The 12444-nt window shown below is 44.2% G+C and overlaps 1 protein-coding gene across 1 annotated transcript in view; it reads right to left on the bottom strand.

Moving 5' to 3' along the window:
* mybpc1 (myosin binding protein C1) overlaps positions 1-12444 on the bottom strand; it is a gene marked incomplete at both ends in the record, with an annotated part of 64827 nt that extends 52383 nt beyond the window's left edge. Inside the window, one exon of the mRNA XM_080754278.1 lies at positions 12423-12444. Within this exon, the coding sequence (XP_080610404.1) occupies positions 12423-12444 (22 nt within the window). The remainder of the gene's footprint in view (positions 1-12422) is intronic.

Below are 12444 nucleotides of genomic sequence, written 5' to 3'. Positions count from 1 at the left end.
GCAGTTTACTATGAAAACCTCCACCGGCCGTCCGGCCGTCCGTCCGTCCGTCCGTCCGTCCGTCACACGTCACACGTCACACCTTTGCCCTGCTCATATCTCCGCATCAGTATGACATCACACCACATGTGTACACAAACCTTTGTGTACGTTGCTGTGGCAACAGTCTGTTGTTGCTGGTCTGTTAGTGTACGTTAGCAACCACCTTAGCAACCATGGTTTTACCCTAGCAACCAACTGTTTACCCTAGCAACCAACTGTTTACCATAGCAACCATGTTTTTTTTACCCTAGCAACCAACTGTTTACCATAGCAACCAGATACGCAGAGCAGGGATCTCCATATATGGGCATAAACAGGTGACATCACACTGATGTCAGATACTCAGAGCAGGGATTTCTCCATAATATATGGGCATAAAAGGGATTCTGTTAGGGATCTCCATATATGGGCATAAAAGGGATTCTGTTAGGGATCTCCATATATGGGCATACAAGGGATTCTGTTAGGGATCTCCATATATGGGCATAAAAGGGATTATGTTAGGGATCTCCATATATGGGCATAAAAGGGATTCTGTTAGGGATCTCCATATATGGGCATAAAAGGGATTCTGTTAGGGATCTCCATATATGGGCATAAAAGGGATTCTGTTAGGGATCTCCATATATGGGCATAAAAGGGATTCTGTTAGCTGTTAGTGATCTCCATATATGGGCATGAAAGGGATGCTGTTAGGGATCTCCATATGGGCATAAAAGGGATTCTGTTAGGGATCTCCATATATGGGCATGAAAGGGATTCTGTTAGGGATCTCCATATATGGGCATAAAAGGGATGGTATCCCAGATGATGCCCTGTTAGGAGATCCACACTAACAGAATCCATATATGGTCCTACCGACAGCTGCTATAAGCCAACCCTGGCGATAAGGTCTGAGTCGAAGAAATGCTTCTTTCATGGCAAGAATTGCCCCTTTATACTGTAGGGCTCGTTTGTGTATTGTATGACATCACGCCACATCATCGGCTGAGGACTGTGTGATGTCATCATATCTCCATATATGGAGACATAAGTTGCTCATGCCCAAATATGGGCTGGTGAGGTCAGACTTAGTGTGATGCGTAGGTTATCTCCATATATGGAGATTCAACTTCAATGAGTAACCATGGCAAACTGTCAACTGCCCGTATGTCTTGATAATTGGTAAAACAAACTTTTGGCCTATTTGTGGAGATAAGCGACCAACGGTCGCTTATCTCCCGATTAGGGAGTATTACTGGTGTTAACTCCATAGACACATACAATACAGGAAAAAGTACAAAACTATGGCACCACCTAAAATGTTGTACCTATACTGTATATAATGACATGCCCAAATAGGGACACCAGGTTGAAAGTGTTCATGTTTAATCTGTTGTCATGTTGTCTGTATCGTGGCCCTGGCACCTCGCGTCTAGACATCAGACGGGTCTTTATTTTGTGATTATGCTGGAGACACCTATGATAGGACACACAGTCAAGGCTGGTAAAACCAACGCTGTGGGGTTGCAGCAGTCGACACGCACACTATAGTGGACAGTGCATTCTAAACCTACTGTATATTGCAGGACCTAATGCTAGATCCTCCTCAGCACATCAAAGCATCCTTGTTATCCACTGGCATGCAACGACTGGGTTAAACAATTAACCTTGTGGGTTATTGGTGGGGTTAGTGGAGCACAGACAGTCACATGGAGGTAGTCTAGCCATCTTGGGATCGTCACACCGACAGCTGTCCTCAATTTAACATCTGGACTACTGTCTGTTTTGTATTGCTCTCTTTCTCTCTAGGTTGTTCGCCTTACCGAAGGCCTTAAAGGAGTGTGGATCCCTAGCATCCTTTAAACTCGCCTTGAAAAACCACCTAGCCCAGCCCTACCCATCCCCTGACCCTTCTTTGTATTTACCTACAGTATTGTTTTTATTTTTTTATGTTCCTTTCTTTCCTGACTATATCTACTGCATAGTATTGTGTTCTATCCGTCTGTCATTCAATGTTATATGAGATACTTCAATGGTTTCCTGTGGAAATAAGCCAAGTGCTTTTCGACGATCTCCTTATAGTCGACCTTGTACCAGTGAACTGTACCGTCATGAAACTACCTTTTCCTATGCAAACTTCTAATAAAGTCTTCAATCAATCAATCAATTGCTCCACCAGTTTGAACCAGTGGTGGTAGGTAGAGAGAGGTGTTTGCAACAAAGCAGAAAGCCTGCAACACTCCAAATTAAATAAAGTATTAATTATGGTGCATGGCTCAATAATATCATGAAACAATGAAGAATTGCCAGCACACAAGGAATCTCCTTTTCACATGGTTTATTTACCTCTCTGGACAGAGGACAACAAACGTTTTGACCTGTTGGTCTTCCTCTGCGTTGTGTCCAGTGGTGGGAAAAGTACTCAAATGTTTTAGTTAAAGAGGCGGTGCCATATAGTTTCTTACTTTTTCTGGTTTTCATGTGTCTAGTAGGAGGTTGACAGTACTTAATTAGACCCCCTGGTGTGGTTGCTATGAGCAATTATGCATTCCCTTTGTATTTGGGGTTTCTTCCTGGAGGCTGACACCTTGTGGGTCAAAAGTGCCGATCCAAAAACGGATAAAATGACATCATATAATCATCCCCTCCCCTTTTACCATTCACCCAACACTGTGGGTGTGGCTAACTTCAGCTGACACCATGACAACCAGGCATACTTAATGAACCGGTGTGGTCACATAAAAACCTAATTTTAACTCTTTCTGTTTACTTCAAAACGTCTTCTTCAAATCATAATAGCTGATAATTATGTTTTTTCTTTTTTTTTTTTTGGGGGGGGGGGTAAATACTCTGTTACAAGTTAACCAAAATGTACTTAAGGGGGCTACACCATGAACTTTCATTTTTCCAATTTTTATGTATTTTTTTGGTGTCCAACCAGCAATTTCTATCCTCACAAAGTCCTATTTCTGACCATTGTCTATGGTCAGGTCCCAGTCTTGACATGGTGATGAGTGCTGTCATGCCAGTTGGCGGCTACTCCGCGTGTGCCAGGCACAACAGCCTCTTTGCTAAGCCCCGTTCATACTTCGCAGCGCGGCGGTGTCGTACACCGAGAATAGCAGATCTACAAGCTCACTCCGCGACGCGTTGTAAAGCTTGTACGTCTCTTATTCTCTGCAGCATAAATTAGGCTTTAATGCCCCACATGACAGAATGACAGGTGTTACGCTACAGTCCCCGCTGAACTTTCAACACTACACAAAAATCCTGAGCATTCATTTAACTCATGGGCGTACAAATCAAACTGACAAGTCAAGAGGCAAGAGGCTCTTTACTGCATCGATGCTATTCAGTAGTTATGGACAAAGTACTCAGCGCCCAGTACTTGAGTATGGATTTACTGTATACCAGGGGGCAGGCACGTGCACACATAGACATCAAAGGGGGCTTGAGCCCCTGCCCAATTACCCGTCTGTAAATGGTGCCCTCTCCGCGTGACGCGTTGTGAGCTTGGAGGTCTGCTATTTTCGATATTTTCACCAAAAAGCCCTTTTAGAAATTCCATTTCAGCCCCTGCCTCTCTAACATTCTCTGCACGTCCCTGCCAGGAGGTCAAAAGTTACTCAACAACAAATTTGTACTTGATTTAAAGTACTGGCCGGGGTAAAAAAAATCCTTGTATATGGAAATGCACCAATTTCGTTTTAATATGAATTTATTGTTACTTACGTAAATTTTGAAATGTTCCCCAAAACACATTTCAAGACATTTTCCAAAACAGCAACAGAGATTAGAGATTATCTGCTATTTTCAATATTTTGTAAATAGGGTTTAAGTGGTTCATTCATGATGTGTTTATTTTTGTAAGTTTGTGTACTGGGGTCCTTACCTAGTGCTGTCAAAAGTACAGTAATTGTCTTGTGGAGTTAAAGCCATATAAGCTTAGATATATTTGTTTTAATGAATACTCCAGTAAGGTACAAATAAGGTAACAATGCAATAGAGTAATACACTGCCCATTCAGGACATACAATCCACAGGTCATCCTCACTCCTGTAGTCCAGTACAGTCTATTAACCCCTTTGCACCATTTATGAGCAGCGCGCCAGCACTGTATCTTCTCTTGTCCTGCGCCCAGGGGTGTCGCACCAAATTCTGGGCCCCGGTTACAAGGATTCACTGTGGGGCCCCTGTGCTTTAACTATTGAAAAATAGCAGATATACAAGCTCACAGCGCGGCACCGAGTGCCGCGCTGCGAGCTTGTAGATCTGCTATTTTTGAAAAATCATGAAAATCTTTGAATATTTCAAATTCTTCTAAGGTTTTTTGAAAAATCTATGTTTCGATGTCAGTGGAGCTCAAACCTTTTCATGTGAAGGACCCCCAAAATGATATGTATTTGGCCACGGACCCGCATCTCAAAATATTTAGTTCCAGGGACCCCCCAGAAGCAAAATTTGAGTTACAAATGTTCGCTTAAAAAACACATACATTCAAAGATTTGCGCCCATTTTCACGACTTTTCAAAAATAGCAGATCTACAAGCTCGCAGCGCGGCACTCGGTGCCGCGCTGTGAGCTTGTATATCTGCTATTTTTCAATAGCTTAGGTATAAAATAATTAAGGCCCCTCCACCACCTTGGGCCCTAGTAACTCAGTCCCACTTTCCTACCCCTTGTGACGCCCCTGCCTGCGCCCGTTACTGCTGTCCATCCAGCGCTCTGCCTGTCCGCTGGGCATTCCAGGTCAGAATTAGACATCATCACACCTCATGAAAAAAACAAAAACAAAGAAGCCCACAGCTGGGGCCACCGCCACTAGAAGTCCTTCGGGGTCATGAGACTCTAGCTCTCCGTCTCATCACCCTGGACATAATGAGTGTTGAGAGGTATTGTTTTACCTCCGAGGCCAAGCTAACAGGGGGCGGCAGGTATTTTCAGCTGTTCATGTCCCGCTGGCTTGGAGACAGATGGGCTCATACAAGGCTCCAGGCGTTAGCCAAACTGCCCTATCGTCCTAATATAGACTAACATGGCTCTATCAGATGTGCCCTGGCCTGGCTGCCTCGCGCAGTGGCGTCATTTCATAAAAACTGGAGGGTGGTCAAAAAGTGACCACTTAGGAGCAGTGGTTCTCAACCTTTTCAGGCCATGACCCCTCCAAATTATCATATTTGAGCTGGGGACCCCCCCCACCCTGACGAGCACTTGGAATATATGGTTGAGGCATTCAATTTGGTTTGACTCGGCCCACAGATACTGTAAATATTGTGACATGGCACATTTTTGATAAAAGCAGAAATAGCAGATCTACAAGCTCACAACGCAAGGTGTTGTGAGCTTGTAGATTGGCACATTTTTAATAAAAGCTGAAATAGCAGATCTACAACTTACAACGCGTCACTTCGTGACACATTGTATATTGTAGATCAGCTATTTCTGCTTTCTGCTTATTTGTCATATCTGCCCTGTGCCATTTTTGATTTACGAAGCTTAAAAGGCAAACAGAAATAAAAATGTCATTGACATGTTCCAATGTTGACCGTCAAACGCACAATCAAACCGTTTATCGCAATTATTTGAGTGACAATTAATCCCGAACAAAAATGTGTAATCGTGACAGCCCTAGATGGAATGCCTCGCCAATCAGGATTGGTTTTTAGTAGCGGTAGGTAGGTGTGTAGGTTTGTTAGCGGCCCGTTCTCACAGATGAAGTGCTCAGGGACACTTCAACACGTATACTGTACACCCACTCAGCTGTGGGCCGACCCCCCAAAACTACTGTGTTCTACTCCTGGAAGACTCCGAAGACCAAAGGTCAAAATGAGGAACTGGGCTGTAAGACGATGACTCTGTCTGCCGTGGGCGTGACGTGTCGGGGTGTTATGGTCAGGCTGGTAATTAGCAGTTGACAGGCTTCCTGTGTTTGTGTGTGTGTGTGTGTGTGTGTGTGTGTGTGTGTGTGTGTGTGTGTGTGTGTGTGTGTGTGTGTGTGTGTGTGTGTGTGTGTGTGTGTGTGTGTGTGTGTGTGTGTGTGTGTGTGTGTGTGTGTGTGTGTGTGTGTGTGTGTGTGTGTGTGTGTGTGTGTGCGTGTGTGATTTATAGCTCAGGATTCTGTAACCGGCGGCCGTGGGATGTCAGACAGTGGAGCCCAGGGAGAATGATATAGCGTCTGAGGAGTAGTTAATCTTCCAGCAGACACTTTCTACAGCCGTGGTTCTCAACCTTTTCAGGCCGCAACCCCCAAAATAATCATATTTGAACACTAAGAGTTGAGGCATTACATTTTGTATAACTTGGTTCTATTGTGAAAATCGCAGAGGCGTTGCGAGGCGTTGTGAGCATGTCAGCTATTTTCACAATTTCTGCCTCTAATATTTCACAATTTGGCCAATGTTTAATTTGGCATTTTAGAGGTATTAAAAAATGCCTTAAATTGTCACTTTAGAAATGTGCAGATAATCTCCTCTATACACGTAAACTTAATGTTGTTTTTTTATTGTTGAGTGAGAAAACTATGTTGCACATTATGCTAATCATCTAGGGACCCCCCAAAATAATTTGGGGACCCCCCTGAAGGTCCCGACCCACAGGTTGAGAACCACTGTTCTACAGCTATAGAACCCCAGCACTTTGAGTGAAGGCAGTATTGTAGGCAAGTCATGGATATTTACACGCACTCCGTGCCAAACTTTTCCATGCCAAGGAGGACGTCCAAACAGCCATAGCACCATGGCCCTCTATTGTGAATTGGCTTAAAAACAACACAAAAATGCAACTGGAAATTGCAGGTGTGGTTGCCGTGCCGTGAGTCACACTTGCAAATATCTGTCAGTCCTTGTCCCTTTTATGCCCATATATGGAGACCCCTGAGTTACTAGGCCCAAGGTGGAGGGGCCTTAGTCATTTTATACTTCAGCTATTGAGAAATAGCAGATATACAAGCTCACAGTGCGGCACCGAGTGCCGCATTGCGAGCTTGTAGAGATGCCATTTTTGAAAAGTTGTGAAAACTAGTGCAACTCTCTGAATATATGTATTTGTTTAAGCGAACATTTGTAACTCAAATTTTGCTTCTGATGGTCCCTGGAACTAAATATTTTGAGATGGGAGCATTTGACCAAATCGCGGAGGCAACAGTCTGGCCACGCGAGACTAGTAGATGAGTGACCTCATAATGTCATTTTCTGGGGGGGGGGGGGGGGAGTGATGCTGGGGAGACGGGAGGAGGAGAGCGCGGGGCGAGGATTAAAAGTGCACTCATTCTGAACTATTCCAGGGACACAAGAATCCCCATCCCTGGAGAGCCACAGGCGACTGCAGTCACTCCGTCATCTCTCGCGCCCGACCCTTTTTTTAAAGCCTCGAATGCGGCGGCTAAAACAACAAGGGCCTCCTCCTCCTCGTCAGCTGTTCACGGTCATTTAAAGAACAATACTTTTTCTACCCATCATTTAAGTGCTCTTCTGGACACGGCGGGCTATTTGCGGACAGTGTTTGTAGCCGTGCTGGCATCTGTTGCCCCGCAGCTCTGTCTCCGAGGGGATCATGGATGTTTACGACGGCAGGCAAAGGGCCGTTTATATGCATAATGCTGATAAATCTCGCTCCGCGAGAGGCGAGTCACGGTGGGGGAGTTCTCAGCAAATCCCCTTTGGTGCTGGACCTCGCTGCACACGTCGGAAAACTAAGCTGTTTCTGTGCACTTGCCAACTCGTCATGGACCTCAAAACAACCCAGGCTTCACCGGCCTCTATATGGCTGCCTAACAACAACAACAACAGCCAAACATTGAATGAGATAAAACCTAGGAGGTTTTACAGTGGACAGTTGGCTCTGACACTGCCAAAGGTGGACATGGCGACTTGTCATCTCTGTGAATTTACTGATGCCATTAAAATAACTTCCATGAAAGTAATCTATAAAATCCCTCCCAATTCCATCATGTAATCCCCATTGTCCTGACAGGAGAGAATGCACCCAGTGGAGGATAGGTTGAGTGCACAGAGAGGACAGTGTGTGTGTGTGTGTGTGTGTGTGTGTGTGTGTGTGTGTGTGTGTGTGTGTGTGTGTGTGTGTGTGTGTGTGTGTGTGTGTGTGTGTGTGTGTGTGTGTGTGTGTGTGTGTGTGTGTGTGTGTGTGTGTGTGCGCGAGTTAGTTGTTGTGCACAGGTTTACAAATTGGGGTCCGCAGGGAGGCTGAGGATAGTCAAATATTCATCTAATCACTTACAAACTGTGGTCGCTATTTTTTCATTATTGTCAATTCATATTTATATATTTTTTATAATAGCCTAACTAATCCTCATGACACTGGCCACCTCTGGTAAAATCGGCTATCTCCTAATTCAGGGGTCTTCAACGTTTTCCAAGGACCCCTTAGTCGAGAGAGAGATGAAGCAGGGACCCCCACAACCTTTTCATAGATTCCATATAGTTTCATCGTTTGACGGCACAATCATCAGTGTATTTTGGATTCGTGTCAATTTGTGTTTTCAGATATGTAACCACTTGAACCGTCAATACTTAATAAACTTGACCTTTCACTCTGTACTTAGTCTGCTCTTTTCCCCCTCTACGCCAAACCTCTTTGCCGAAAATAGCCGATCTACAAGCTCAGATCTGCTATTTTTGCCCAAAGTTCTCTGAATATGGACGCTAGAGTTCAGGTGGTTAATATATAAAAGGAGAAAAAGATGTTTCTATCACAAAGATTTGGAGGTCCCCCTGTAGTAACTCTGAGGACCCCCTAGGGGTCCCGGACCCCCTGTTGAAGACCCCTGTCCTAATTGAAAAGGATCATGCTGTTCCTGCCCCTTTTAGTATAATGGCCTGCATGACCTGCCTGAGAAATTAGGCAATTTTTTTTTCTCATGGTATTTACTGACTTGGGACAAAATCTGCCCTTTTAGGAACGTATTTATGAACGTTTTGGGTGACAGTATTGAGAAATATCATGTAGTTTTGCTTATTTTTAAATTTTTTATATATACTTTTTTTTTAAGCGATTTTGCAATACGGGGAGCTGCAGTCAGCGCCTGGGGCTATTTAGGGGTCCTTGACATGAAAAACTCTGCGACCCCCTGTGTAAATGTATATTCAACAGATGTGTTGTCGACTGACGGATCTTTATAACAGCATGGCTTCCATGACATCATGTGGCCAGTCTATGACCTCAGTCATCTATGACCTCAGAACCGTGACATCTGGACAATGTCTGTGCCCAGTCTGCTCTCTGTTGTTTAGTATGTGAACGGTCACAGTATGACCATATCTCTGTCTGTCTGTCTCTAACGCAGGGGTTTTCAAAGTGGGTGACGGGGCACCCTGGGGTGCCGTGACGGCAGTCCAGGCCAGGGGTGCCGCGAGATCATTTGATAATATTTGGAATTTATTTGGACACTTGAAAAAATATTGAGTATCATTTTAAACTTGAAGTACAAAGTTATTTTCAGTCAGTTCTAACCAAAATGGCTATTATCTCAATGTTTTCCTCGCAACATAATCACTAAAATATCGTCACTGTCGGGCAGAAACCTCGTATCTCCAAGTTTCAAATGTGTACGTCTTTTGGTAAAGCAAAGCCCTCCTTCATCATACAAGACTGTCGCACAAAACTAGTGAAAACAGTCGATCTACAAGCGTTGTTTGCTTGTAGATCTGTTGTTTTCACTAGTTTAATACATTTTATAGATGATAATACAAAATAGGTTTCCACCCGACAACGACGATATGCTATAAATATAAGGTGCTGGGAGTGAAAATTATAATGTAGGGGTGCCTCGGATTAAAAAAATCTGACTCTGACATCATGCTCTGACATCACTGTGATGTCAGGGGAACCACACTAACAGAATCCCTTTTATGCCCATACATGGAGATCCCTGATGTCATCAATATTAAGCCCATATCTAATGGGAATTCATATGGGAATGCCCATATATGGAGGCCACATCGGCCACATACCACACTAACAGAATCCATATACCGTATGGCCAAGACAGCCCATATCTGTGTGGCTGGTTCTACAGACAGGGATCTCCATGTATGGGAACAAAAGGGATTCCATGTATGATGTCAGATGTCATAGACGTCATAGGACTTTCACATATAACGAATAACTGAGTAAGCATGGGCTCTCACAGCATATCTCCATATACTGTACAGTACATGGATCTCCATATATGGGTAACTGGTCCGATATACCGTACATCACTGGCCAGATGGCCTAGACATGGCGCGACCTCGCCCTTTAGGGTGCATGTCACCCTGAGGCGTCTTACTACTAGTTACAACTGCTAAAAAAACAACAACCTCTTGACTTCGTCAACTGGACCTGAGTTGGCTCTCTACTTGGACCACTTTCTTCCGACTACATCAAATCTCTTTGCCAAAAATAGCCGATGTACAAGCTTGTAAATCTGCTATTTTTGGCCATTGTTCCCCCCAGAATATGGAACATGTGAAAGATGTTCATTTGCTTCCTCTGGGTCGACTGGCGGCGTGCACAAAGGAATCTGTCACCGATCGGTGCAGAGGTTTGCGAGATTCGCACCCGGTCTCACACACACACAGACAGACCCTCCTCCAGACGGCTTGGTCACCTGAAGTGCCTGGAATGCATTATTGCGCATTATTACTTTAACCATTATTGTATACTTTAACTATAAAATAAATAGTAGATATTATAAAATGTGTTTCTATCATCAGTGGTTCTCAAACTTTTTCATGTTAAAGACCCCCAAAATTACAGTTATTTGGCCGCGGACCCCCCCATCTCAAAATATGTTGTTCCAGGAACCCCCCCAGTAGCAAAGATTTGAGTTACAAAGGTTTGCTTTGACAATGAGATATTCAAAGATTTACCCACAAGATTTTTCAAAAATAGCAGATGTACAAGCTCCCAGGGCAGCACTCGGTGCCACGCTGGGAGCTTGTACATCTGCTATTTTTCAATAGCTAAAGCATAAAATAATTCCAGTCTTAATGGGTTTAGTTTATACAAAGAGACCCGTCCCCCTGGTATTGGCTCCCACCAGGAGGAGTACAATGTTCCATTTCCTCTACATGGGCATGTCTGGGTCCCACACCAAACTCCCAGAAGACCTGGACCTAATGGAGACTGGAAGTAATCGCATATGGTAATGACAGACAAGAGGAGCTTAGCAGGGAATGTTGATGGACATGGTGGTACACATGACTGATGCCACAACCATGGGAACACAGCCAGCCCGCGGGTGTGGCACGGGGGGTGGGGAGGGGTGGGCTTGTGAATTTTGGGCTCGCAATCACCAGTCATCACGGGTAACCGCCGCCAACGTGCCGTCCCTATTTTGGGCATGTCATTACAGACAAAACATTTGTTTTCCTTTTTATTATTTCAATACAAATAGTTTTGGATAAAAAAATGAAAGTTTTCAAAATGGTTCCATTCAAAGGCTTTTCCAAAATGTTCAAAAAATAGCAGATCGACCAGCTTGAGCTTGCGGGCAATTTTCTTTGCTATTTTTAGGGCTTTAAAGGAGTAGTTTACCCCCAAAATGACCTTTTCTCTATTGATTACTCACGCCAAATGCATTTGGGTCCCCATTCGGAATCAATTGGGGTAAAGGTATTGTATATTGGGGGTGAACTACTCCTCTAAGATTAAGAGGACGTATGCTGCACTAGTTCCAGCATCCTGCAGGCTCTTCCAGATTACATCATCCTTCGGGGGTCTTTGCTGCCTGTTATCCAGCCGAAGGTCTAATCTGAGTTCCCAGAATCTTTTCGCCACCAAGCGGTTAGCTGAAGTCAGCCTCGATGCTAAGCATCAGCGATCGTCAACATTCCTGTAGCTCTTGTCCATCATCACATCTCTCCTGTGGGCGCCATGGGCAGACTCCATCCCCCGTTGCAACAATAGTAGCTGTTCATAAGCCCTGTTCGTAAACCTCTTAGATCTTGCCTCTCCCCCTAGCATTGCATCAGTAATACAACACCGCTGTCAAAGTCACTTTCAGGATGCCAGCGAACAAACTGGCAGGTCAACAGCCAAGTTTCTCCAAATGTTGTGAAGAGGCTCTCCGTGCACGTAAACGCACAATAACCACTCAAATATGAAGCAAAAAGCCAAAGTCGAATCTGATGTTCAGATGAACGCAGCATTTAACTGATTTTCAAAAAATAATTTGAATCCATTTCATCATAAAACAATTTAAGTCCCTTATATTAAAACTTTCTGCAGTAGGGTAAGCTCAGCTGTCATCAAATTACCAAAAGCACCCTCTAAGTAAAAGTCATGACTTCTTGGTTCCTGTATAGAGTCTCTAAAAGGTTTGTGTTTGCGTTGCATTGTGGGTGTTATTGGGTAATGCGTTGTGAGGGGTCGTCGGTATGAACAAGCGGCGTCCCTACCTTTCTTCGTGGGCTCTGGCAT

Source organism: Nannobrachium achirus, assembly GCF_963921795.1.
Source record: "Nannobrachium achirus genome assembly, chromosome: 23".
Taxonomy (NCBI): Eukaryota; Metazoa; Chordata; class Actinopteri; order Myctophiformes; family Myctophidae; genus Nannobrachium; species Nannobrachium achirus.
Note: the sequence above shows the minus strand (reverse complement) of the source record. Positions and strands in the feature narration are given on the sequence as shown.